At 41.1% G+C, this 27,553-nt stretch overlaps 2 protein-coding genes and 1 pseudogene across 2 annotated transcripts in view; 1 reads left to right on the top strand and 2 right to left on the bottom strand.

Annotated features, from left to right (window-relative positions):
• The first annotated feature begins 2,533 nt into the window (after positions 1 to 2,533).
• Positions 2,534 to 27,553, top strand: part of LOC140546346 (uncharacterized) — a 28,536-nt gene continuing 3,516 nt past the window's right edge. Inside the window, exons 1-3 of the mRNA XM_072669535.1 lie at positions 2,534 to 2,708; positions 2,839 to 3,063; positions 6,226 to 6,368. Of these exons, the coding sequence (XP_072525636.1) occupies positions 2,534 to 2,708; positions 2,839 to 3,063; positions 6,226 to 6,368 (543 nt within the window). The remainder of the gene's footprint in view (positions 2,709 to 2,838; positions 3,064 to 6,225; positions 6,369 to 27,553) is intronic.
• LOC140547184 (C-type lectin domain family 4 member K-like) lies at positions 8,190 to 21,107 on the bottom strand. Its single transcript, XM_072670773.1, has 6 exons — positions 21,032 to 21,107; positions 12,216 to 12,371; positions 11,618 to 11,760; positions 11,160 to 11,266; positions 10,918 to 11,061; positions 8,190 to 8,310 (listed from the first exon to the last, which is right to left on the bottom strand). Exons 1-6 carry the CDS (start codon positions 21,105 to 21,107, stop codon positions 8,190 to 8,192), a joined length of 747 nt encoding a protein of 248 aa, XP_072526874.1.
• Positions 21,958 to 24,972, bottom strand: LOC140547183 (CD209 antigen-like protein A; annotated as a pseudogene).

Raw genomic sequence — 27,553 nt, 5'->3', positions numbered from 1 at the left:
ACACATACACACACACACACATTTCATAAGAGGCTTTCCTAATTTTTAAACCAGAAGTCTAGATGCTACTGCTGTCAGAGGCAAATCGGCAGGTCAGCCAGTATCTTAATTTTATATACATACATATACATACACACTGCTCAAAAAAATAAGGGGATCACTCAAATAACACATCCTAGATCTGAATGAATGAAATATTCTCATTGAATACTTTGTTCTATACAAAGTTGAATGTGCTGACAACAGAATCACACAAAAATCAATGGAAATCAAATTTAATAACCAATGGAGGCCTGGATTTGGAGTCACACACAAAATAAAAGTGGAAAAAACACACTACAGGCTGATCCAACTTTGATTTAATGTCCTTAAAACAAGTCAAAATGAGGCTCAGTATTGTGTGTGGCCTCCACATGCCTTTATAGCCTCCCTACAATGCCTGGGAATGCTCCTGATGAGGATCTCCTCCCAGACCTGGACTAAAGCATCCACCAACTCCTGGACAGTCTGTGGTGCAACATGATGTTGGTGGATGGAGCGAGACATAATGTCCCAGATGTGCTCAATCGGATTCAGGTCTGGGGAACGAGCGAGCCAGTCCATAGCTTCATAGCCTTCATCTTGCAGGAACTGCTGACACACTCCAGCCACATGAGGTCTTTTAGCTGCATTGTCCTGCATTAGGAGGAATCCAGGGCCAACCGCACCAGCATATGTTCTCACAAGGGGTCTGAGGTTCTCATCTCGGTACCTAATGGCAGTCAGGCTACCTCTGGCGAGCACATGGAGGGCTGTGCGGCCCTCCAAAGAAATGCCACCCACCACCATTACTGACCCACTGCCAAACCGGTCATGCTGAAGGATGTTGCAGGCAGCAGATCGCTCTCAACGGCGTCTCCAGACTCTGTCACGTCTGTCACATGCTTACATGCGCCAGTGGCAAATTTGCCAATCCTGGTGTTCTCTGGCAAATGCCAAGCGTCCTGCACGGTGTTGGGCTGTGAGCACAACCCCCATCTGTGGATGTCAGGCCTCATACCATCCTCATGGAGTCGGTTTCTGACCGTTTGTGCAGACACATGCACATTTGTGGCCTGCTGGAGGTCATTTTGCAGGGCTCTGGCAGTGTTCCTCCTGTTCCTCCTTGCACAAAGGCGGAGGTAGCGGTCCTGCTGCTGGGTTGTTGCCCTCCTATGGCCTCCTCCATGTCTCCTGGTGTACTGGCCTGTCTCCTGGTAGTGCCTCCAGCCTCTGGACACGATGCTGACAGACACAGCAAACCTTCTTCCACAGCTAGCATTGATGTGCCATCCTGGGTGAGCTGCACTACCTGAGCCACTTGTGTGGGTTGTAGAGTCTGTCTCTACCACCAACACCACCAAAATTCAAAAGTGATCAAAACATCAGCCAGAAAGCATACATACTGAGAAGTGGTCTGTGGTCCCCACCTGCAGAACTACTCCTTTATTGAGTGTGTCTTGCTGATTACCAATAATTTCCACCTGTTGTCTACTCCATTTGCACAACAGCATGTGAAATTGATCTGTCAATCTGTGTTGTGGACAGTTTGATTTCACAGAAGTTTGATTTACTTGGAGTTATATTTTGTTGTTTAAGTGTTCCCTTTATTTTTTTAAGCAGTGTATATATATATATATATATATATATATATATATATATATATATATATATATATATATTTCAGTATGTATGAACCATCTGTACATGTCCATGTTGTCCAGTGTACCCAAGATCACTCCCAGGCCCAGTGATAATGGTGGTAAAGGTATCCTTATTAACCCCTTCATTTCAGCTCTCAGTGTGAATCAACATGGTTATTACCCTTCATTCCAGTTCAGTTTGTGTTGGTGGGGAGGGATGGTTGGTAAGTGTTGTTCACAAAAGAAACCACACAACTGTGAAATAATTCTACCCACACTCGGCTCAGGCTCAGCCTGTGGGTTTCAGCTTCCTGTTTAATGTGTTTTTTTCTCAGAGCTCACAGCAATAATGAGCATCTGAAACAAATACACACACACACACACACACACACACACACACACACTTCAACATGAATCAACTGTGAAAATAAATGATTATAGATGAGTTTGTTGTGTGTGCATTTAGCATTGAAGAGAGTGTGAAGCTTGCCAAAGGCTGTGACCTAGAAATGCAATGGCAGCTCAAAGAGAAATCCCCAAACTCACATACAGGCCCTAAACCTTAAAGAGAAACTACAGTGCCCTCCATAGTGTTAAACTTCCTACACAGAGAACACACACATTTCAACATGTTCAATACACTGAATCTGCAGAGACACAAGAGAGCAGATTTAGAGGTGGGCTTGTAAGAATGCTCTGTGCTTTATGCCGACTTGCTGAGGCCTCAACTTCCTGTCCTGAGAGCAGCATATATATATATTACACAAACCACAAACACAGAGTCATAGAGTCAACACAGAGGACTGTAGTCTGCAATTAAACCAAAAATAATTATAAACAAGATTTTTCTACTTGTTTATAATTATAACGAAATGAGGAGAGCAGAACCAGAGATGTGTGAGGATGTTTATATGAATTCAGAAATTACAGCAGACCTCAAATCAACTGCTTCAAATGACAGCAAGGACTCATATGAAGAGATCTATGTGAATGAAGACGTCCCAGAGACTCGTGTGACAAGAAGCCATAAAGAAAACATGATCACAGGTACACTTACATACATACAGCTCCACTACTAGAGACACAGCAGCATCACTTCATGAAGGCTCTGAATCAACACTAGTATTCACTGTAAAGTGTAAACTATCATAAGTGTGAAGAGTGTGTTCATTTCTAGCTTCAGGAAGCAGCTCTGCAGGGAGCAGATTCTGTAGACTGATTGCAGTGTGTCTGGGGCTGCTGTGTGTTCTCCTGCTGACTGCCATCACACTGCTGTGGATCAAGTTCAACAGCCTGACTGCAGAGAGAGACCAGTTACACACCAGCTACACCAACCTGACTGCAGAGAGAGACCAGTTGCTGAAGAGTAAAGCAGGATTCCAGTGGCAGCTCTCTGAACTGGGTGAGTAAATATTTGTAGGTTTAAAGAGTAATTAAACCCAAAACCTTTTTTAAGCAAGTTTTTTTATTAAAACATTTATCATTTCTTTTATTGTTCAGTGTCAAAAATCACACCATCCTTGTGGTCAGTTCAGCCTCTGCAGAACCCCCTCCTGTTATGCTATAGGCAAAGATGACATACCTCACGTCACATTATGCTATTCAGTCAACCAATGTCCCTGCCCCCTGATCACAATGGTCTCACGATGTGCTGAAGTAATGTAAATCTTGCTCTTTGGTGACAGCTCTCATGGAAGGAACAATCAGAGTTAATGGAGGACCAGGGCTTTAGAGGGACTTGGTGACCAAATGGGGTATGGCTAGTAGTAGAACCAGTAAGGATGCTGTGAGCTGTTTCAGCCCAGGCCAGGCCAAGTACCTAGACCAGTCGTATTATGATTATAATGAGAGAAGAACTTTGTGGTTGGCCCTCTCACATTGTTCATTTGACTAAGGATAGCAGCCTGATGTTAAACTAACTGATATTCCCAACTGTTCCATAAATGCTATCCAAACTTAGTAAGCAGTAAACTGGACACCACAGTCAGATTCAATATCCTCCAGAATACCAAAAACACAGGGCCTTGAAACAGGGCCTCAGCAGTTTCCAATAGGCGCCACGATAAAGCTAGTGGGGAGAACAGTAGAGGATTTGACTTTTTGACTGTAAACACTAGAGAGGGCATTGACTTTAATAGGACTTGAGGTTATGGTAAATTGATCTGACTTGATAGGATTAGCAGTGTATAGATATTCTAGGTTCTTGCAATCTAGAAACTAGAAAGGGTAAAAGGCATTCATTATGTAACTTAGAAAGGTGTAAGGGTACAGACTGTGGCTGGGCAACCTGCTATGCCATCCCCAGCCACCAGAGGGAAACCCAGAACCACTACACACTGATTAGGATCAATCAGCAACACCTGTCCCTTTTCTATTTAAGGACAGCCAACCTCTAGCCTTGTGCTCAGTCTTGGGTTTCTCATACACAAGTCTGGATGGTAAATGGGTAAACCTCCCTCGAGTGTTCTCCTGGGTCTCTTTTCTGATCTCTTGTTGGTCCTGGTTAGACCTAACCTCTTCTTGGGCTTGTCTCAAGTTGCCCCCTGTTCTTCAGTTCACGTATGAAAGGTCAAGTAGTAAATAAATGTACTAGTGGAATACAGCCAACATCAGAGTACGAGTCACTAAATTGCATCTCCTCTTCGTGTTTCAGCTGCATATCAGTTGTCCAAAGCTCACTGTTGGAGTTGAAGCTGGATTAACTCTAAAGCATTACAAATGGTGTCTGAACATTTGTTTTCTCCCTCTGGACCTGGTCCCATCAACCTTTAAATGTAGTGTGTAGGCATGTAGCTGCGCTGTGCAATCCTGCCGTACATGATAAGAACACTGGACCTTGCTTTTCTTTTATTTACAATTTGGACTAACTCCAAAGTGTGTGTGTGTGTGTGTGTGTGTTTAAATATTGTGTATGAAATATATGATGATGTCAGTAATGTACAGTGAGTCCAAGAAGTATTTGATCCCTTGCTGATTTTCTTTGTTTGCCCACTAATAAAGACACTATCCTTCTGCACTTTTAATGGTAGATATATTCTAACATGGAGAGACAGAATATCAAGACAAAAATCCAGAATATAATTTTAAAGAATATATTTTAATTAATTTGTATTTCAATGAGGAAAATAAGTATTTGATCCCTCTTGCCAAACACACTCAATACTTGGTGGCAAAGCCTTTGTTTGCAAGCACAGCGGTGAGACGTTTGTTGTAGTTAACCACAAGTTTAGCACACACACCAGGGGGAATTTTGGCCCACTCTTCTTTGCAGATCCTCTCTAAATCATGAAGGTTGGTGGGCTGTCGCTTGGCAACTCTGACCTTCAGCTCCCTCCATAGATTTTCGATCGGATTGAGGTCTGGCGACTGGCTGGGCCACTCCATGACCTTAATGTGATTTTTCTTGAGCCAATCCTTTGTTGCCTTTGCTGTATGTTTAGGGTCGTTATCATGTTGGAAGACCCAACCACGGCCCATTTTCAGATCCCTGGCAGAGGGGAGGAGGTTGTCCCTCAGGATTGTGCGGTACATGGCTCCATCCATCTTCCCAGTGATGCGGTGAAGTAGCCCTGTACCCTTGGCAGAGAAACACCCCCAAAACATTATGCTTCCACCTCCATGCTTGACGGTGGGCACAGTGTTCTTGGGGTCATAGGCAGCATTTTTCTTCCTCCACACATGGCGGGTGGAGTTGAGGCCAAAAAGTTCAATTTTGGTCTCGTCTGACCACAAAACCTTCTCCCAATAACTTGGTTCATCTTTCAAATGATCATTGGCATACTTGAGGCGCGCCTCCACATGTGCTCTCTTCAGCAGGGGTACCTTTCGGGCACTGCAGGATGTGAATCCATTGTTGCGCAAAGTGTTGCCAATTGTTTCCTTGCAAACTGTGGTCCCAGCTGCCTTCAGGTCATTTGCTAACGCCTGCCGAGTGGTTGCAGGACGATTTCTGACTGTTCTCAGCATCATTGCCACCCCACGAGGCGAAATCTTCTTTGGAGCACCGGGCCGAGGTCTGTTGATTGTCATGTTATACTCTTTAAACTTTCTGATAATTGCACCAATAGTTGTTACTTTCACATCCAACACCTTACTAATCTTTTTGTAGCCCATTCCAGCTTTGTGAAGGTCAACAATTCTGACTCTGAGGTCCTGTGACAGCTCTTTGGTTTTACCCATGTTGGAGACTTGAAATCTGTGTGATCTGTCTGATTCTGTGGACAGGTGTTTTTCACACAAGTGATTAGTGAGAACAGGTGGCTTCAGGTCAGGTAACAAGTTGATTGGGAGTGTCTAACTGGTCTGTAAAAGCCAGAACTGCTAATGAATACTAAGGGATCAAATACTTATTTCACTCCATGAAATACAAATCAATTAATATATATTCCTTAGATTTATTTTCTGGATTTTCTTTTTAATATTCTGTCTCTCCATGTAAGAATACATCTACCATTAAAAGTATAGAATGATCATGTCTTTATTAGTGGGCCAACGAAGAAAATCAGCAAGGGATCAAATACTTCTTGGACTCACTGTATATCTGAGTGTGTATGTTTGTGTCTAGAAAAAGCCTTGCAGCAAGGTTGGATGTTTTCGCATGCTATTTTGTACTACATCTCTACTGAGGAGAAGAGCTGGAGTGAGAGCAGAGAGGACTGCAGAGAGAGAGGAGGAGACTTGCTGATCATCAACAGCAGAGAGGAACAGGTGAGAGAGAGAGAGAGAGATGAATGTGCCTTTACAATATACAAGTACAAGAATGTGTATCTGACTGCCAACAGGACTTTATTGATAAACTACTGAAAGGTCAGTTGACTTGGATTGGTCTGACTGACAGTGAAAGAGAGGGAGTCTGGAAATGGGTGGATGGCTCAGCACTGGCCACTGGGTAAGAGAGCACTGAACTGAACACTGATCATGATGCTGACTCTCACTCCTCACTGCTCTGATAAACACATTGACCCTCTGATTCTATCTTGTAGTTTCTGGTTCCCTGGAGAACCCAACAGTAATGCTGGAGATGAAGACTGTGTCCTAACAGGCTATACAATTCTACAATGGCCTGGGCTGATTATCCCTGTGATAACCGATTTTTTTCTGTCTGTGAAAAAAGTGTGTATTAGAAATAATGGATTTCTCTCTCTCTCATACACACACACGCACACACACACACACCCATGGCACTACTACATGTGGTTCAGAGTGTCACTCATATTTTTTAAAACCTCTAGTTTCCTTGCTGCTCACACTAAATGCCACATGTGTGAGGTTCAATCTGCTCGATCTAAGGTTGCTTATGAGCTCTATTTTACATTTCTTCCTTTCAGGGATTTATGGTTGATTTGATTGATAGATGTACATACAGTATCCTCTCATTTCTGGGTGTGTATTGCTTCTGTAGAGATTACAGTATATTCAGGGGAATTTAGGATTGGAGATGTTTAAGCTTCAGCATTTCATAACCACATAAGTAGAGTAAAGGTCAGACTTAGTGAATGCAGTTTGTAGTATATGCAGAAATTAAGAAAAAAAAAAACTCAAAGATCTTGTTCATGAGAGATAAAGGGTTAATACAAACAGAGAGGAGAGACTAGATGGGGAAGATTGACACTGCTGTTGTAGGAAGAAGTGAGAAGAACGGAGGACAAGGCCTTATCAGGACTACGGGAACAGGTCACTCTGCTTCCCAAGGTCATGAGGCAAGAATAGAGGCTTTTTTTTCTTTAATATTTATTCTTTTAATATTCAGTGATTAAATCAGTTATTTTAATTTAATGCTTTTTGCCTCCAGTTTGTCATTTTTCGCTTCCCTGAATAAACCTGTAAAAAAACATTTTGTATTTGGACTGAATTTTTACAACATCTGGCAAATCGCTGTGACCTTTGTGACCTGCTGTTTGTCCTCCCACTAAATCTGACGGGATTGTTTCCCTGATTTTAGTCTGCAGGTTTTCCAAGAGTTGAAGAGTGGTGTTTGAGGGGTGCAGACGAGCGCATGTTAAATGTGTGATTTGTTTTTCAACCTGATTCATAATCTAGTAGTGTTTACTGGTCAGTGAACAGTTTCTTATCTTACTTTTACGCTACAGCACCATTTAAGGTGGATGCAGTGAAGTCTCCAATATGTGCTGGGCAACTGAACTAACTCCCTCTGCAGTCTGTACAGACCACACTGACTGTGTCTTCCCCACGACCTCATCTTTCTTTCGTTTTGGGTCAGCACAAATACCGACCTAAATCTGCATCTCCTAGGCAACGCGTTGTACGAATGTTGGGTTAGGTCCAGCAACAGGTTTAAGTTGTGTAGTGGATGATACCTAGTTGTTTATGCAATGGACTTGATTGTAACAATCAGTAAAACTCAGGGGGGAAGTGTGAGATACCCAGTCTTTTTATAATCTGCTACCACTTTAAAAGTCCTGTGTTGTAGCCAAGGCTTAACGTAGCAGTCACAGATATTTACACAACCCTGAACAGTAAAGAATGAATATTGTCCTACTAGTCAAGTGCTGGAACAAACACACACTTTTACTGACAGCTGTCCCTGATTCTGTCTGATCTGTAGCTCATGGCCTCAGTGAGGTCTGAACTGGGACAAAACTCTGCCCTGTTCCAATGTGTCCAGCTTTCCAGTGAAACCAGTGTCCCACTGGAACACGGGAGGGTTCAGGGATAAAGGGAAAGAACTGTGCTTGGCCTTACAGACATTCTTTCCCAAACAGTGAAAAATATAAAACATAAACAAGAGAAATGGAAGAACAATGATTAAAGCAACACCATGCAGCAATTTTATCTTAAAATAGCAGCTTCAGAATCACTGTGATGCTCCACTGACCTGTAATAGGGAGAGTAGTGTCTGTCATTCCTATTCTGGACTCAGCACGCTAGAACCAGTTACTCTGGGCTAGGCTCGCTGCACTGTGTAACTCTGGTAAAGTGGGCAGGATAACACTCGTGACATCTCTGTAACCCGAGTCAAATTAGTGTAAAGGCCTATAATTTGACTCAACCGACTCAGTCCACATACTTCTTTCACTTTCAGGGACTGTTCTGAATGTTTCAGCTCATCCAGAAATGCATGTGTAAAATGTGCCTTTCAGTGATGGCTCAAAGCACAAATGACAGTTCTTGACTGTAGGGGGAGCTCTAATCCTCAATACTAACACATTTATATATTTCAATTATATTTAGGCCTGTTTGATCTATCTGAGCTTTATTCTTTGCTACAGGGATGAAATCACAAAATCCTTTCAGCACAAATTAAAGACTGGTTATAAATGGTGAGTCATATAAAACACTGCTTTTTACTCTTACAATCATTGCTATTAGCATTGGTTTCAGTGGAGTGTTACTGGGAAAAACAGTAACTGCAGAAAAGGAGGATCTGAGCTCTCATAGAAAAAGAGAAACATATAGAGTGATGCAGCTTTCTTGTCACCAACTCGTCCCCACACTGCAACCCCTAGTTTGATAAGCAGTGTGTGAGTGTCTCTCTGGGCTGGGTTCAGTAGGTTACTCCAGTCTGTGGACTGTGTAGAACTCAGAGTTTCACATTAAAATTAAGAAAAGAAAAAGAAGGAGCATTAGTTCTGCTCAATAAGAGGTGATGACATTCAGCACCCTGGACAGCTCCAGCAAGGTGACCCTGGTGGAGTCTGGGATACATTTATCATCCTCAATAATCAACAAATCAAAACATTTACTGATCAACAGCTGATTTGGAGACTCTGTGACCTCTGTATACAATCAAACACTTTCTCTATTCTCTAATGGAGCAGGACTGAATGTGTGAGAGGCAGTTCTCCTGCTGAAAATCACACTTCTGTACAGACTCTGTGCTTTAAAGACTCTATGAGGACTAACAGACTGTAAGAAACATGCACAGTTTGATGCTGGTGTGTTCTACAGTAATGTGTGGAACTCAGTATCTTTGGATGCAGGAACTCAGAAATACAGACGTTGGTTGGATCTGCTTGTAAGCTGCTGATTGGCTTCTTGAGGATCATTATGAGGTGACTCCCAAACTCAGGATGTTTAAAATGCTAACTGGATCTTTCTCAGAGGATTCTAAAATACTGACCAATCACTGATCAGGCTCATTTGTTGTGTAATACTGTGGTGTTTATTGTGTTTATAGTTTTTATGGAAAAAGACAAATACGTTGAATCTCAATCAGCATTTTATTATAAACCATTTCCATAAATTACCATAAACTTCCATACATTCTGTAACAGCAGTAACAAAAGCAGTTCTTTAAAAACGAACACCATAAAGTTCCCAAAACATCCAAATCAGAAAGAGAGAAACACACATTGAGTTTTATCATCATAAGATTAAGACGAGAGCAGACCTTCTTCATAGCTTCTTCTTCTAGCAGCTGACTGAATCCTGCTCAGGTTAACACTCATATTCACAGCAAGCTTTACAAAAGAACCAGATTCACATCACTTTCAGAACAAACTGCTCCCACCAAATTCAACTCAGTTCAATCCTGATTCTGAACACTGATTTGACTCTTTTTTAACAGTGATCCAAATATTTAGAAATAGATTTGAATCCTTTGAACAGTGATTCAAACCTTTCAATACCTGATTCAATTTTAAAAGTTATCTGAGCTAGTCATATCACTACATGATCTCTAATTGGCCACTTTCCAGGAATTATAACTCCTTCTTGTGTCAGATCAGGGGAAGACAGTTTAACCACTGAATTTCAGTTTTATTGTGAAGTTTTGTGTCTAATTGGAGGTTTTTCTTCATGAATGTATTTGTGTGTGGGAGAAACTAAGCTGAGGCTTCACATTCACACTTACAGGCTTTCTTCTTCACTTTAAGAATCACTCTATTCATGTAGACTATTTGACCATGTCCAGGTCCAGAACTGCCTCCACCTTATTCTCCACAAGAAGAATCTAATCAACCTGCTCAAACCAGCCAGCAGGGATTCACCTCATAATCATAGAGAAAAGATTAATAACAGGAGATTTGAGACTTAATATTCTTCTGGCTAATTTTGTTATCTTTATAAAAACTATATTATATATCTATATTATATTTCATTTAAAAAAAAGTATTATTAATAATAAAATCTGATAACAAAAATTCTATAAATCTAAGGTAACTGAAAGTGATCTGATAACATTTACAGACTTTTACAGAATTTCTCACTTCTCTCTCATACACACACACAATCACACACACACACACACACACACACACAGACACACACTCACACACACACACACTAACACACTCACCCTCTCATTAATATTCTCTTTTCACAGATCCAAACTAACTGGTAATAACAGGGAAAATCAGCCCAGTTCTTTACAGGATCAGACACATATCCAGTTATGACACAGTGTTCCTTTGATCCATTGGGTTCTCCAATTCCCCAGAATCTGAGAGAGAATCAGAGGATCAGTGTGTTTATCAGAGCAGTGAGGAGTGAGAGTCAGTAACTGCATCATGATCAGAGTTCAGTTCAGTGCTCTCTTACCTAGTGGTCAGTGCTGAGCCGTCCACCCATTTCCAGACCCCCTCTCTTTCACCGCCAGTCAGACCAATCCAAGATTGCTGACCTCCTCTCAGCTTGTGAATAAACTTCTGTTAAAATACAATACCAGCTTAGACATTTCCAGCAACCCACCACACACACACACACATACACACTGTGTTTTCTTCACTTTGCTCTTCCCTGTTCTTCTAACTGTTCTTCTAACTGTGCTATTCTCTGTTCATCTAACTGTGCTCTACTGTGCTCAGTTATTTTAACTGTGCTCTTCTTTGTTCTTCTAACTGTTCTTCTAACCACGTTCTTCTCTGTTCTTCTAACCACGTTCTTTTGTGTTCTTCTAACAGTGCTCTACTAGCTCTGTTCTTCTTCAATCAATCAACAACTTGACAGACTTACAGTACATTTTGATTTCTGCACCTCCCCCCCATCCTCTCTCTCACCTGTTCCTCTCTGCTGTTGATGATCAGCAGGTCTGCTCCTCTCTCTCTGCAGTCCTCTCTGCTCTCACTCCAGCTCTTCTTCTCAGTAGAAATGTAGTAGATACTGGAGCTGAAGCAGATCCATCCCTCCTGAGTGGCTTTTCCTACAGATCAAATAAAGGAGGAGTTTTTCTCTGCATTTCCTCGATTAAACACAAGATCATTCATATTCTCCATTAATATCAAATATAAAATATCATATTTCAGTCTCTCTGTTTCATCATCTAATGGAATGAAGTTCAACTCTTCAGCTAAGAACTCAGTCATGCAACTCCCAATCAGCCAAACACGTGGCAGCAGCACACATTAAAATCAGACACAGGTCAAGAGTGTGAGTTAGTCTTCACTCCAGAATTTGCTGCCCTCACTCCAGTGCCGAGTTCATAAACAGTAGGAATTCATGGAACCAGCCTGACCTTGAGTCAACAGATCAACCTGATGTTTAGTGTGATGGTGTGTGAAGATCTTTCATGGATTAAACTGAGACCCCTTGTATTACAATGGTGTTCCTAAACAAGTGGTCAGTGAGTGTAATTAAGAACTGCAGTTAATCACTGACCCAGTTCAGAAAGCTTTCTCTGCAGCCCGTCTCTCTCTGCAGTCAGGTTGTTGAACTTGATCCACAGCAGTGGGATGGCAGTCAGCAGGAGAACACACAGAACCCCCAGACACACTGCAGTCAGTCTGTAGCGTCTGCTTCCTGTAGAGTGACTCTCTATGGGGGAAACACAGATACATGAGCTTCAGTCAGAACCAGTATCACTGTTTAAACACAGGTAAAGTCTCCCTAGTGACTCTAAGAGATGAACACAGAAGGAGGAGAAAGCTGGATTGAGACTCTGTGCTCTCAGATTTGAGGCCTTTTCCTCTAAATGAGTGTGATGTGAGCCTCAGTTAGCTGGAACACAGTCTGTGATGTGGTGCTTAGCCTGCTAGCTACCTTACTTAAGCCCACACAGCTGGCTACAAATCCAAACTCAGCAAAACCTGCTGCCTTTTCTCAATTAGCTAGCTAGTTGAAGAGACCGTAACTGGTTTGTTGGTTAGCTTTTAGCTTAGCACCCAGTCAACCTCTGGCTTCATTACATCACACCACAGTCAGTCATCTTCTCTGAGAAGATACCCACAGTGTCACTTCCTCTGTTCGAGGCTTCTCTCTTTCCTGGTCAGCTCAGCATTAACTTTTAGCCTTGCCTCCATACTCGACAGTAGCCGTTCTATATACCCTTTCATTAGTGGGCTGGCTGTATTTCACTTTATTTTGGGGGTAAATATAACTTTCAGGTACTTAACTCTCATTATTCAACTTTGCCAAGATAATCATCAGCTCTTCATCTATGACTGATCAAATTCAGCAGTCAGATCATCCAGACTGTCTGTGGTCTGACTTTATATCAAACCACGTCTTTGTGAGAGCTGTACAAAACCCATGCTGATCTCTCAGTAACCAGAGAACAGTTCTATAGTGTGAGTCTGACCTATAGTGGAGTCTCTCTGTTGACCAATCCTACCTGAAACTAAACTACATCTTTATTAGTATGAGATACCTGTGTTTACTGAGAGCTTCTCAAGAACCTGTGATCTACTGATGTTCTCTACAGTCCAATACAAAGATGCACTGATAGCTGTACTGTAGTAATGCTGCTTGTTCTTTACCACCACTAAAACAGTTCACCTAGTCCAGAAGTGCAGCATTACAGTAGAGCTCCTACAGAATACAGCTCAGTGTTCCAGTATTCTAGTATTTACTGTCTCTAAAAGAAGAGATTCCATAAAGGATTAGTAATGATATCTGCTTGTTGTGTCTGTAGCTTCCTCCTCGTGTTGACGGCTTCCATCTCTGTGTTGGGGTCAAGGCCTCCAACAGTGTCTGCACTCTCATAGATAACCACAGTTATCTCATCTTCATCTCCTCTGTTCAGCTCCTCAAAGTAGATCACTTGATGATAAACACTGAGAGACATCTCTAATCTCTGAAAGACTGAAAGACTGAATTACTGCGTCTCTGTAGGAACACTACAGCACTGCTGCACGGCTCGGCTAGTTTAACTGCATTAGTGGAGTTACCAAAGTGACCAAATACCACCAACAGTTTCCTGTGTGTGCTGGAGGTGTGAATGCAGCAGAGCCCCTCATGCTCTTTCTTAAAGCCGGTTCTCACCCTCATACACTTTTACATTTATGAGATATTATAATAAAATCTGAGTTTAGCTTCTTTATGTCTGATTAGATTTCCATGCACGGATCTGAATTTCCAGTCCATCTATCATTCCACATTTCTGATGAGTGTTTTTACTCCCTGTTTCACACACTGATCAGTAGCAGCAGTTTGATTCTCTCTCATAGATGAACTGAAGATCATCAACTGATCCATTCAGAAAACCAGAGTCCAACAGATTCACTAAGCCGTGCTTTGAAGAACCAGCACTGTTGCTCCTCTTCAGTGATGGAGCTGCAGCTGCTTTCCTCTAGAGGGCAGTAGAGAAGTGTGTGTGCTGTGGAAAATGGTGCAGCTCTCTTTATCAGTCAGAGCAGTATATTTATTATATATATTTATATATACTTTGTAAATATTGATGTAATGTTTGTCCTTCTATTTTTTTCATCATTGAACTCAAGTCTGGGTCCAGCTGTGCAGTGTGAGTTAAGCTGATATACTAAACAAGTGTATACTTTATATATATATATATATAAACCTATGAATCTATAATCTATTTTTGAATCTATAAACCAATTTAATTATTTGGTTATTTGGGAAGTTCACTGTAATTAGTGTGTTCAGAAGCTTAGGGTTTAGGGTGTCTGCTAATGTTTTGATAGAGAGAAGACCTGCTCGACAGACCTTTCAACAGTCTGGACAGCAACTGCACTCAGGCTCCTCCAGCCTCATTTCCACCCACTGAGTGCTTTTACCACAGTATAATGCCCACATGAACCCCCCACCCCTCTTTACAGCATGAAGTACAGCCTGTTTTACAGTGCTTTTCCTTCCTTTAGTTTACGGTAGAACACACTCAGCTCAGTCCAGCTGTGCAATGTGATAATTCAGCTGTGTGCTTTGTTGAATTCACACTTTAACCATGTGACGTTCTTCTGCACTTACAACTACCACAGAGCTGGAAAAGAAAAGAGTTTAGGTTGTAAACAGATTTTCCTTTGTTGGAAAAATGCCACTCCTGGTGTTTCCTTTGTTACAGTTTTCTGCCCGTTAGTCTGCATTACCTTTAAGAGTTTTTATGCTCCCACCCTTTACAGCTGTATTGGCATGGTGGTCATGCACTGGGCTTCCATCACCAGAGTTGGGAGTTCGAACATCACCACGGCCATGTAGAGTCACCGAGCACCAGTCTTGTCTTCATTTCAAACATTCACATTGTTCATTCATTTGTTGTTACACACACATGATATTAAACCATTAAAAAAGTAAATTCATTAAATGAATGACTTTATAAATAAATAAACTGCACTTGAGTCCCAACCCAACCCCACATGGTGATGAGAGTTTATTGGTTTATTAACGCCCACACTTCAACAAGTCAGACGTCACTTCAGTGTGTGGTGTTGACCAGACAGACCAGCCCTTTTATCTTTATTCTACAGTCAGTGTCCAGTGTACCCAAGATCACTCTCAGGCCCAGTAACGATGGCATCTTCTTTAAAGGGATCCTTATTAACACCTTCATTTCAGCTCTCAGTGTGAATCAACAACAAAACAATATCAAGATTTTTCTACTTGTTTCAAAATGTTCCAGAGTAGAGCAGAACCAGAGATGAGTGAGCCACCGTGACTTGGTAGGCAGCGAGGCTCAGAGACAACACAAACACGGGGCTCAAGTGAGTTAGCAACCTTTATTTCAACAGCATCAGGGAGGGGGGGGGGGTAGGGTGGTGTCTCCTCACTCATATGAAGAGATCTATATGAACGAAGACATCCCAGATACTCGTGTGACAAGAGGCTATAAAGGAACCATGACCACAGGTACACTCACATACATGCGGTTGCAGCTAACAGCTCCACTACTAAAGACGCAGCAGTAACACTTCATGATCAACACTAGGTTCCTTAGTCCATTCCTCATGGGCAGTGGCCTCCAGTTTACTAATAGTCTTGGGTTTGCTGCTGCAACTGGTGGGGGAGGGGGCACTGAAGGGTGAAGGGGGTCTGGAAATGGATAGATGGTTCCACACTGACCACTGAGTAGGAGACCATCAGGATCTGTGAGAAAGCTCATACCTGGAAGTGAATGACTCAGTTGATGTCAATGCCACACATAACTTTGCATGCATCTTTCATGACGTGCTCATAATTGAAAATGCATAAGAATTATTTCTGTATAAAATCTGTTGGTAGATATTTTTTCTTAAAGGTGTCAAACAATGTGTTTATTGAGAATTTAGGTTGTTTGATGTATGAATATTAAGTATGTGGCTTTAGTTTGGGGGACTGTTGAGACTGTCATGTGGGTTCTCCTTTTGAAAGAGGAACAACAGTGTTTGCGGTTCACAGTTTGTCACTTCCATGAACCAAACTCTCGTTATTAAACTGTGTCAAAGTAACTATGGTTTCCTACTCTAGAAGTCCTTCAATTTACTGCAGGAATGTTCAGATTCACTTCTACTGTCTTACTGCTGTATTAAGCTTAAATAAGTCATGTCTGTAATTGATTGAGGATGTCCAGATTATTATTATTGAAATATAAGTATAATATACATCATTCTGTAATAATGTGCACTGTAGCTCTTTTCCTCTGAACACTTCAATCCCTAAAAACGTTTTATAGATGATGTGAATGTTAGGAAGGTGGTAGAAGATGCAGCCATAAGATCTGTCTCCTTTCACCCTGGTCTTCAATGCTCAGCAGAACTGGACCACCACAGAGCAGGCAGTATTTGGGGGGTGGGTCATTCTTAGCACTACAGATATACTGACATGGTGGGGATGTGGTGATGTGTGTTGTGTATATTTATGGTATATATCACAATACATGAGTCTGATCAGTGATTGGTCAGTATTTTAGAATCCTCTGAGGAAGATCCAGTTAGCATTTTAAACTGTACTGGAGCTCTCCAGGGTGCTGAACGTCATCACCTCTTACTGAGCAGAACTGATGTTTCTGTATTCTCTCTTTTTATTTATTTTTTTATTAGAGTAGGCCTTGAAGTCAAAGCATAGCCACAACCAGTCCAAACATTTCCACAAGAATTTTTTTTTCTGAAATAATCTAAGGGGCAAACCTGGCAACAATTTGAACATATTATTAATGATAGAAACTTCCTTTTATACAAACACAGAGAAACAGTTTATTTTAATCTGATTACGTTTCCTAAAATGGGTGTAACCATTCATTAAAAGGGGTCTCTATAAACATTGGGTATATATGTAGTAATAATCATCCGCAGAATTGCACAATATGAATAAAAATAGAAATTCTATAGAATAGAAATGATAAATAATAGAAACATTAAACAAACCACATTGAGGCTTTGATTTGATCAAGAAATGTAGAATTTATTAAGCAGAAACATTATTAAGGAAATGATAAAAAGTGAAGAATACATGTGTATTAATGTAAGACTAATTACAGATTACACCGAGACCAAGCAGAGATTGATGTAATGAAACTCAGCTGAGTGAAGTTTCACCTCTGGTCTGAAGTTTTGCTCCTAGAAGGTTTTTATAAGAATCTAGAGAAAAATAGCCGTGTCTGATTTCTAACAAGTTTAACTGCTAAACGTAGACAATCTCACAGTGTTATTATTAACATTCTTAAAGTCAAATCTAAAAGCTCAGCGCTGTTGAGGAAAATGCACACAAACACAAGCTGCAGTTCATGTTCTCAGAAAAACAGCTGAGAGAAAATTCTGCTGTTTATGAACATCAATGAAGAAACAGTAAAGTAAAAATTAACAGTTAAAATTCCTCATTTCTCTTTTGTTAAGATTAGAAGAGTTGAAGGTTAGATTTGGGTGTAGATTAAGGTGTAGGGTAAGGTAGGTTAAGATTAGGTGTAGAATAAGGGGTAGGTTAAGGTTACAGCTAGGTGTAGATTAATGTGTAGATTAAGGTTAAGGGTTATGTTAAGATTAAGATTAAGTTGATCTTTTTCCCCATTTCATATTTTATATAACATGTCTACCTATATTCCATATTTATAGATAGATAGACTTTTGTCAATCCTTCCATTCCCAACCTATCTGTCTGTCTGTCTGTCTATAGATCTGTCTGTTTTTTTATGTATCTGTTTCCTATTTCATATTTTAGAAAATATCATTATGCCTAACTATCTATTTTCTTCATTTATTCCTTATTTTTATCTTTATTAATACATAGAGACATACATACATCTAACTATCTGTTTTATGTTTTCATATTTCATATGACGTGTCTGCATATCTTCCAGATTTATAGATGGATAGATAGATAGTTAAACCTCCATCCACCTGTCACACTGTCCTTGCCTCCACCTCTATCTATCTGACTGTATCTATGTAATGTAATATACATGCCTATCTGTTTTTTCATTCATTCCTATTTTTATCTTTATTAATCAATGGGCAGATCAGATAAACCTCCATCCATTCATCTATCCACACCTCCTTCCTATGTTCTAGCTTTTTTTCTGTTTTCATTTTTCATATATTTTATGATGAGGTCTATTTCTCCATTCCTTCATTCAATCTTTCATCCATCTTCATGAATAGATGAATAGATAGATATATATCTGAACATCCATCCATCTCTGTTTTAGAATAAGGGGTTCACAGAATCCCAGGCACCCCTGTCCCAAACAATAAGCATTGCTATTGGTCCATTTTTTCCACACTGTTTAGATGGAAGCATTGCTTCATTGCATCTATCTATCTGCTATCTATGTAATGTAACACTTACCTATCTGTTTTTTCATTCATTCCTTCTTTGATCTTCATTAATTGATTGGCAGATCATAAAAACCTCCACCCATCCATCTATCCATCCACACCTCCTCCCTATGATCTATCCTTTTGTCTATATGTCTGTTTACATTGTTATATTTTTTGTGATAAGTCTACATCTCTATTCCTTCATTCCTTCATTCATTCTTTCATTCATCTTCATGAATAGATGAATAGATTGCTATATGTATCTGAACATCCATCCATCTAGAATAAGGGGTTCACAGAATTTCAGGCACCATTGTCCTTAGCAATAAGCATTGCTATTGGTCCATTTTATCCACAAAATCTAAACATAAGCATTGCTATTGGTCCATTTCTTTCAGACAGTTGACAAATAAGCATTGCCATTGATTCATTCTTTGCATAGAGTTTACAGAAGAGCATTGCTATTGGTCAATTCTTTTCACACAGTTTACAATTAAGCATTGCTATTGGTCCATTTCTTTAACACAGTTTATATTAAAGCATTGCTATTGGTCCACTCATTTTACTTAATGTATATAGAACCATTGCTATGGATCCATTTTTTACACCATTTACAAATAAGCATTCGAATTGATCAATTTCTTTTACACAGTTTAGAAAGAAGCTATTGCTCCACTGTTTTTACTCAATTTACATATAATGATTTCTATTGGTACATTTCATTTACACAGTTTACATATAAACATTGCAATTGGTCAATTCCTTTTCTGAAGTTTATACATAAGCATTTCTATTGGTCCTCTATTTTCTCTGAATTTACACATGAGCATATTGGTTAAAATTTTTCACACAGTTCATGTATAACCATTTCTATTGGTCCATTTTATCCACACAATCTACAAATAAGCATTGCTATTGGTCCATTTATTTCACACAGTTTACATAAACGCATTGCTATTGGTCCACTATTTTCAATGAATTTACACATAAGCATTGCTATTGGTCCATTTTTCCACACAGTTATATAAGCATTGCTATTGATTCATTTCCTTTAAACTGCTTACATAAAAGTGTTCATATTGCTCCATTCCTTTCACACATTTTACCTATAAGCATTGCTATTTGTCCTTTGATTTAACATAGTTCACATATAAGCATTGCTATTGGTCAATTAATTTTACACACTTTACCAATAAGCTTAGCTATTGGTTATATATCTACCTATCTAATCTTCCAGAACCTCATCTATCTGTCTATCTGTCTGTCTGTATTTTACATCTGTCCATCCAGCTACTGTATTAAAACTCATAGTGGTTATTCTTTTCACAATTTACAGATAAGCATTGCCATGGGAACACTGTCGAGTTTTCCACATCAGTCTCAGAAAAGAGAAATTATTATGGTTATGATCATTCCTACATAAATCTTCATCGTAAGCCTTTTACTGTCACCCTTTTACCCTTTTACTCTAGTAAAGGGAAATACAGGGGCTGGATTTACTCCAACAGCTGAGAAGAACAACCCTGAGCAAGAAGACCTTCAGCAAAGTGTAGAACACGCTGCCACAGCGGGCAGGAGTACTGATTATACACCGCTTATCCTACCTTTGATGGCTTGATGTGTGGAGAAGATCCTGGCTGGTGTTCTTCAGCAGTTCTGTCACTTCAGCAGCAACCAGTAATTACCTGTAATTTCCTCTAATTTCAACTAGCCTTGATACAGTGTCCTTTACTTTCACTCAGTTTATATATAAGCATTGCTATTGGTCCATTCCTTTCACTCAGTTTATATATAAGCATTGCTATTGGTCCATTCCTTTCACACAGTTTATATATAAGCATTTCTATTGGTCCATTCCTTTTACACAGTTTATATATAAGCATTGCTATTGGTCCATTCCTTTTACACAGTTTATATATAAGCATTGCTATTGGTCCATTCCTTTCACACAGTTTATATATAAGCATTGCTATTGGTCCATTCCTTTCACACAGTTTACTAGACCAATGATGATAGACAATACACCAGACCAGTCTCAGTGAAAAAACGATGAAAATTATATATTTTTCTACATATTTTTGAACATATTAAACATTTGATCAATATTAAGAGACAGAGGTAATGTAACTGTACACATATCACTCTAGACGTGTCTTTAAAAATGATTTGTAGAATTTAATGAGTAGAAATGCAGTTTTCCGTTGAGGAAAAAGTTAGAACCCCCCCACAGTAACAGCATGATACCTGCAGGTGGCACTAGTGCCGCCTCCATTGAGAGTTCCAGTGCACCTTGTGTCCGAGCTGTTACTGAACAGTTTCACTCACTGTATTTTCTAGATGTTATCATAGTGAACAGGCACATCTCACTCTGAAGGTGAAGCATTGAACCCCCACTGTTTATTGCTTGATTCAGGCTATGATAAGAGCAACACTGAAGCAGTTGCTCCTACAACATGCCAGAAGAAGCTGATGCCAGCAAAGCGCTGCAGCTCTGCAGCACAAGGTCGGTCTTACTGTGGCCCGTTACAGCAGCAAGCTTCTCTTCATCTGGGTTCCAGTCAGCAAGGGCATTTTGCAGTGCTTCGGCCATGTGCTCCCCAGTGTGGTCTTCAGGTAAATGCACTGTATGGACAAAAGTTTTGGGACACCTGCTCATTCTTCTTCTGAAATCATAAGTCTATCCTGCATTTGTTGGAGTAACTGCCTCTACTGTCCAGGGAAGAAGGCATTCTGCTGGACTTTAGAGGAGCCTTTGTGTGATGATTTGATTTCATTCAGCAGCAAGAGCGGTAATAAGGTCTACCCACCTCTTCCAAAAAGTATTGGATGAAGCACAATCACTCCAGAGAACATGGTTCCACGTCTGAACTGGTTTAGGAACTGGCCATAGAGATACCAGGGACAGATGACCCGAATAGACTTTAGGGGCTGCAGATAAAGGCCTTGACCTGCAGAGGTCTCCACAAAGGATTAGCCTATATAATTGTAGGGTTCCCATATTGTAGTGAGAGAAGTGAGGCTCTTAGTCATCTTTAGCCTTGGTCATTTCACTGCTGCTGAATGTGAGAAGTCCTGAAGAACAATGTTTGGCTATTTTTCAGAGTATTTGAGCTCTCTAAAAGGAGAGTAAGAGTGATGAAGGTGAGGAGACTGAACGACTGTGCAGAAAGTGTTTGTGTGAGTAAAGGGCTGTTGTGAGAGGTGAGAGGGAGAGAGTAGTCCTTTAGTTTTTCAGTCGTGGTTAAGGCTAAGAGAGCTCAGTCCACTTTTTATTCTCTGAGACTGATACGACTTCTTCTACAGACGAAAGTAAAATCTCTGTTCGTTCTCCGTCTGATCTCTGTCTGCCCTCCTTCTGCTCTCCGTTTGTTTTCCGTCTGATCTCCGTCTGCTCTCCGTTTGTTCTCCGTCTGATCTCCGTCTGCTCTCTGCTCTCAGGCTCACTGCCTCATTAATATTCTCTTTTCACAGATCCAAACAAACTGATGATTACAGTGAAAATCAGCCCAGTTCTTTACAGAATAAGACCAGTAGCCGTAGCCAGTTATGACACAGTGTTCATCTGATCTGTTGGGTTCTCCTGTTTTCCAGAATCTGAGAGAGAGAATCAGAGGATCAGTGTGTTTATCAGAGCAGTGAGGAGTGAGAGTCAGTAACTGCATCATGATCAGAGTTCAGTTCAGTTCTCTCTTACTCAGTGGTCAGTGCTGAGCCGTCCACCCATTTTCAGACCCCCTCTCTTTCAGTGTCAGTCAGACCAATCCAAGCCTGCTGACCTCCTCTCAGCTTGTTAATAAAGGCCTGTTGAAGTAAAATAACTGCTTACACATTCCCAGCAACCCAACACACACACACATATTTGATCATGTGATCAGTTTGAAGCCTGTGAAAACATCTGTACTGAACATCAGCCTCAACTGTACATTAGACTGTCTGAGAGTGGAATAAACACTGATCAACTAATAAACACACTGTGATCTGATGAGTGTGTGCGTGTGAGTGTGTGTGTGTGTGAGAGAGAGAGAGAGAGATGTGTATGAGTGATTGTCAGCGTTTTCAAAGCTCTTCTTGAGGATGTCCAGTGTTTCCAGTTCTCATCCAGCACCCAGTGTATCTAATCAGTCCCTTATTGAAGTAAACTGAACTAATCCATCATGTTTGGAGTTCACAGAGATGATCAGCACTCGAACCTGTGCTCTTCTAACTGTTCTTCTAACTGTGCTGATCTGTGTTCTTCCAACTGTGCTCTTCTCTGTTCTTGTGTTCTAACCAACCAATCAACAACTTGACTGACTAACAGTACATTCTGATTTCTGCCCCCCCTCCCCGTCCCCCATTCTCTCTCACTCACCTGTTCCTCTCTGCTGTTGATGATCAGCAGGTCTGCTCCTCTCTCTCTGCAGTCCTCTCTGCCCTCACTCCAGCTCTTCTCCTCAGTAGAGATGTAATAGATACTGGAGCTGAAGCAGATCCATCCCTCCTGAGTGGCTTTTCCTACGGATCAAATAAAGGAGGAGTTTTTCTCTGCATTTCCTCGATTAAACACAAGATCATTCATATTCTCCATTAATATCAAATATAATATATCATATTTCAGTCTCTCTGTTTCATAATCTAATGGAATGAAGTTCAACTCTTCAGCTAAGAACTGTAATCAATCACTAGAACCAGACACTTTATTAGGAACACCTTCTTAGTCATGCAACCCCCAATCTCCGAATCAGCCAATCACGTGGCAGCAGCTCAGTTAGAATCAGTTAAAATTATGCAGACACAGGTCAAAAGTGTGAGTTAGTCTTCACTCCAGTAATTGCTGCCCTCACTCCAGTGCCGAGTTCATAAACAGCAGGAATTCATGGAACCAGTCTGACCTTGAGTCAACAGATCAACCTGATGTTTAGTGTGATGGTGTGTGAAGATCTTTCCTGGCTCAAACTGAGACCCCTTGTATTAGAATGTTCCTAATAAAGTGGTCAGTGAGTGTAATTAAAAACTGCAGTTAATCACTGACCCAGTTTAGAAAGCCTTCTCTGCAGCCCGTCTCTCTCTGTAGTCAGGTTGGTGTATCTGGTGTGTAACTGGTCTCTCTCTGCAGTCAGGTTGGTGTAACTGGTGTGTAACTGGTCTCTCTCTGCAGTCAGGTTGGTGTAACTGATCTGTAACTGGTCTCTCTCTGCAGTCAGGTTGGTGTTACTGGTGTGTAACTGGTCTCTCTCTGCAGTCAGGTTGTTGAACTTGATCCACAGCAGTGTGATGGCAGTCAGCAGGAGAACACACAGCAGCCCCAGACACACTGCAGTCAGCCTGTAGCGTCTGCTTCCTGTAGAGTGACTCTCTATGGTGGAAACACAGATACATGAGCTTCAGTCAGAACCAGTCTCACTGTTTAAACACAGGTAAACTCTCCCCAGTGACTCTAAGAGATGAACACAGAAGGAGGAGAACGCTGGATTGAGACTCTGTGCTCTCAGATTTGAGGCCTTTTCTTCTAAATGAGTGTGATTTGAGCCTCAGTTAGCTGGAACACAGTCTGTGACGTGGTGCTTAGCCTGATAGCTACCTTACTTAAGCCCACACAGCTGGCTACAAATCCAAACTCAGCAGAACCTGCTGCCTTTTCTCAATTAGCTAGCTAGTTGAAGAGATCGTAACTGGTTTGTTGATTAGCTTTTTGCTTAGCACCCAGTCAACCTCTGGCTTCATTACATCACACCACAGTCAGTCATCTTCTCTGAGCAGATACCCACAGTGTCACTTCCTCTGTTCGAGGCTTCTCTCTTTCCTGGTCAGCTCAGCATTAACTTTTAGCCTTGCTTCCATACTCGACAATAGCCATTCTATATACCCTTTCATTAGTGGGCTGGCTGTATTTCACTTTATTTTGGGGGTAAATATAACTTTCAGGTACTTAACTCTCATTATTCAACTATGCCAAGATAATCATCAGCTCCTCATCTATGACTGATCAAATCCAGCAGTCAGATCATCCAGACTGTCTGTGGTCTGACTTCACACCAAACCACATCTTTGTGAGAGCTGTATAAAACCCATGCTGATCTCTCAGTAACCAGAGAACAGTTCTGTAGTGTGAGTCTGACCTATAGTGGAGTCTCTCTGTTGACCAATCCTACCTGAAACTAAACTACACCTTTATCAGTATGAGATACCTGTGTTTACTGAGAGCTTCCCAAGAACCTGTGATCTACTGATGTTCTCTACAGTCCTAGTTCTAGTATTTACTGTCTCTAAAAGAAGAGATTCAATAAAGGATTAGTAATGATACCTGCTTGTTGTGTCTGTAGCTTCCTCCTCGTGTTGACGGCCTCTGTCTCTGTGTTGGGGTCATGTTCTCTAACAGCGTCTGCGCTCTCATAGATCGCCACCACCATCTCCACCCTATCTCCTCTGTTCAGCTCCTCATTTCCAATCACTTCATCATAAACACTGAGAGACATCTCTAATCTCTGAAAGACTGAATTACTGCGTCTCTGTAGGAACACTACAGCACTGCTGCATGGCTCGGCTAGTTTAACTGCATTAGAGGCGTTAGTAAAGGAAGTGACCAAGAACCACCAACAGTTTCCTGTGTGTGCTGGAGGTGTGAATGCAGCAGAGCCCCTCATGCTCTTTCTTAAAGCTGGTTCTCACCCTCATACACTTTTACATTTATGAGATATTATAATAAAATCTGAGTTTAGCTTCTTTATGTCTGTTTAGATTTCCATGCACGGTTCTGAATGTCCAGCCCATCTATCATTCCACATTTCTAATGAGTGTTTTACCCCCTGTTTCACACACTGATCAGTAGCAGCAGTTTGATTCTTTCTCATAGATGAACTGAAGATCATCAACTGATCCATTCAGAAAACCCAACAGATTCACTAAAGTCCAACAGATTCACTAAACCATGCTTTGAAGAACCAGCACTGTTGCTCCTCTTCAGTGATGGAGCTGCAGCTGCTTTCCTTTAGAAGGCAGTAGAGAAGTGTATCCCACACCTGTGTTTCCTAAACCTAGATCAGCAGTACTAGCCCTGTTCTTATTACACCTGAGGTCAGGCCACCCCAGTTGGTTTTGTTACACACACACACACACACACACACACACACACACACACACACACACACAGAGAGACACACACAAACTCTCTAAACGGTGCTTCGCCCAATCTGCTAATCTCCTTTTAAGCCTTGTTTCAATATTCTCCCTAAGTATCCATTGCATTTGGCATCAAAAGTCTTTTGCTAGAGGGCTGGGTGTGTGTAAATGTTGGGGGTGTGAATAAAATGAGTCAACACTGATATGACTTAGGGATTTTCACTTGAGACCAGATGAGACAAGACAAGGCTGACGAAGAGACCTGATGAGGGCAGATATTGGAGTGGATAATCGTCTAATTAACATTATATTACCAAAACTGGTGTAAATATTAAATTCATCATGTAATAATCTGTTGTGCAGCTTTATTTCCCTTTATTTCCCATTTTATTGTCCATGTACAATAGAACTTGAATTGAACCCATCCTAGGGGCCGAGAGCACACACACAGAGTGGTGGTCAGTCATCTCAGCACCTGGTCAGCAATTTGCAGTTAAGTTCCTTGCTAATGGGCACTGAATGTTGATGGAGGTGAACGCCATGTTCCATCATTCCTTACACCTTCCCTTCCTGCAGGTCAGGGGGCAAACAAACGAAAAAAAAAACTTTACACTCCAACAAGTGAGGTCCATGTTGTCCAGTGTACCCAAGATCACTCCCAGGCGCAGTGATTATGGTGTCTTCCATATCCTTATTAACATCTTCATTCAGCTCTCAGTGTGAATCAACAGGGTTAATCGTCCCCCTACCAACCCCTGCTGTCTAGAAAGGGGGGTTGAGTTCAACCGGAAACTACTGTGTGTGTGTGTGTGTGTGTGTGTGTGTGTGTGTGTGTGTGTGAGTGAGTGAGTGAGTGAGCGTGACACCACACAGCCTAAGCCCAGCCATGTTCTGTGGGTTTCAGCTTCCTGTTAATGTGGTTTTTCACAAAGCTCACAGAAAACAACACTGAGCATCTGAAACACAAGAAACACACACACACACACACACACTTCAGCATTAATCAACTGTGAATAAGAGTAGTCAATATGAGTTTGTGTGTGTACTCAATATTGAGAGTGTAAATACAGTTGAAGGCTGTCACTCAGAGAGTCTCTAAACACACACACAGACCCTGAATCCTGAATCCTGAATCCTGAAGCACTTCAGTTTAACTTACACAGAGAACACACACATTACAACATGTTCAATACACTGAATCTGCAGAGACACAAGAAAGCAGATTGAGAGGTGGGCTTGTGAGAATGCTCTGTGGTTTGTGCCAACTAGCTGAGGCCTCAACTTCCTGTCCTGAGAGCAGCATATATATATTACACAAACCACAAACACTGAGTCAGTCTGAGAGCTGGAGGCTCTGAGGATTGTAGTCTGCAAATTAAACCAAAAATAATCATAATCAAGATTTTTCTACTTCTTTTAAATTGAGGAGAGCAGAATCAGAGATAAGGATGTTTATATGAATTCAGGATTTACAGCAGATCTCAAATCGACCTCTTCAAACAACAGCAAGGACTCATATGAAGAGCTGTATGTGTGAATGCAGACGTCCCAGATACTCGTGTGACAAGAATCCATGAAGGAACCATGATCACAGGTACACTCACATACATAGGGTTGCAGCTAAAAGCTCCACTACTAAAGACACAGCAGTATCATCTCATGAAGGCTCTGACTTAACACTAGTATTCACTGTGATGTGTAAACTATCATAAGTGTGAAGAGTGTGTTTATTTCTAGCTTCAGGAAGCAGCTCTGCATGGAGCAGATTCTACAGACTGACTGCAGTTTTTCTGGGGCTGCTGTGCGTTCTCCTGCTGACTGCCATCACACTGCTGTGGATCAAGTTCAACAACCTGACTGCAGAGAGAGACCAGTTACACACCGGTTACACAAACCTGACTGTAGAGAGAGACCAGTTACAGACCAGATACACCAACC

The sequence above is a fragment of the Salminus brasiliensis genome, chromosome 24, assembly GCF_030463535.1.
Source record: "Salminus brasiliensis chromosome 24, fSalBra1.hap2, whole genome shotgun sequence".
Lineage (NCBI taxonomy): Eukaryota > Metazoa > Chordata > Actinopteri > Characiformes > Bryconidae > Salminus > Salminus brasiliensis.
This window is presented reverse-complemented; position numbering and strand designations above follow the sequence as displayed.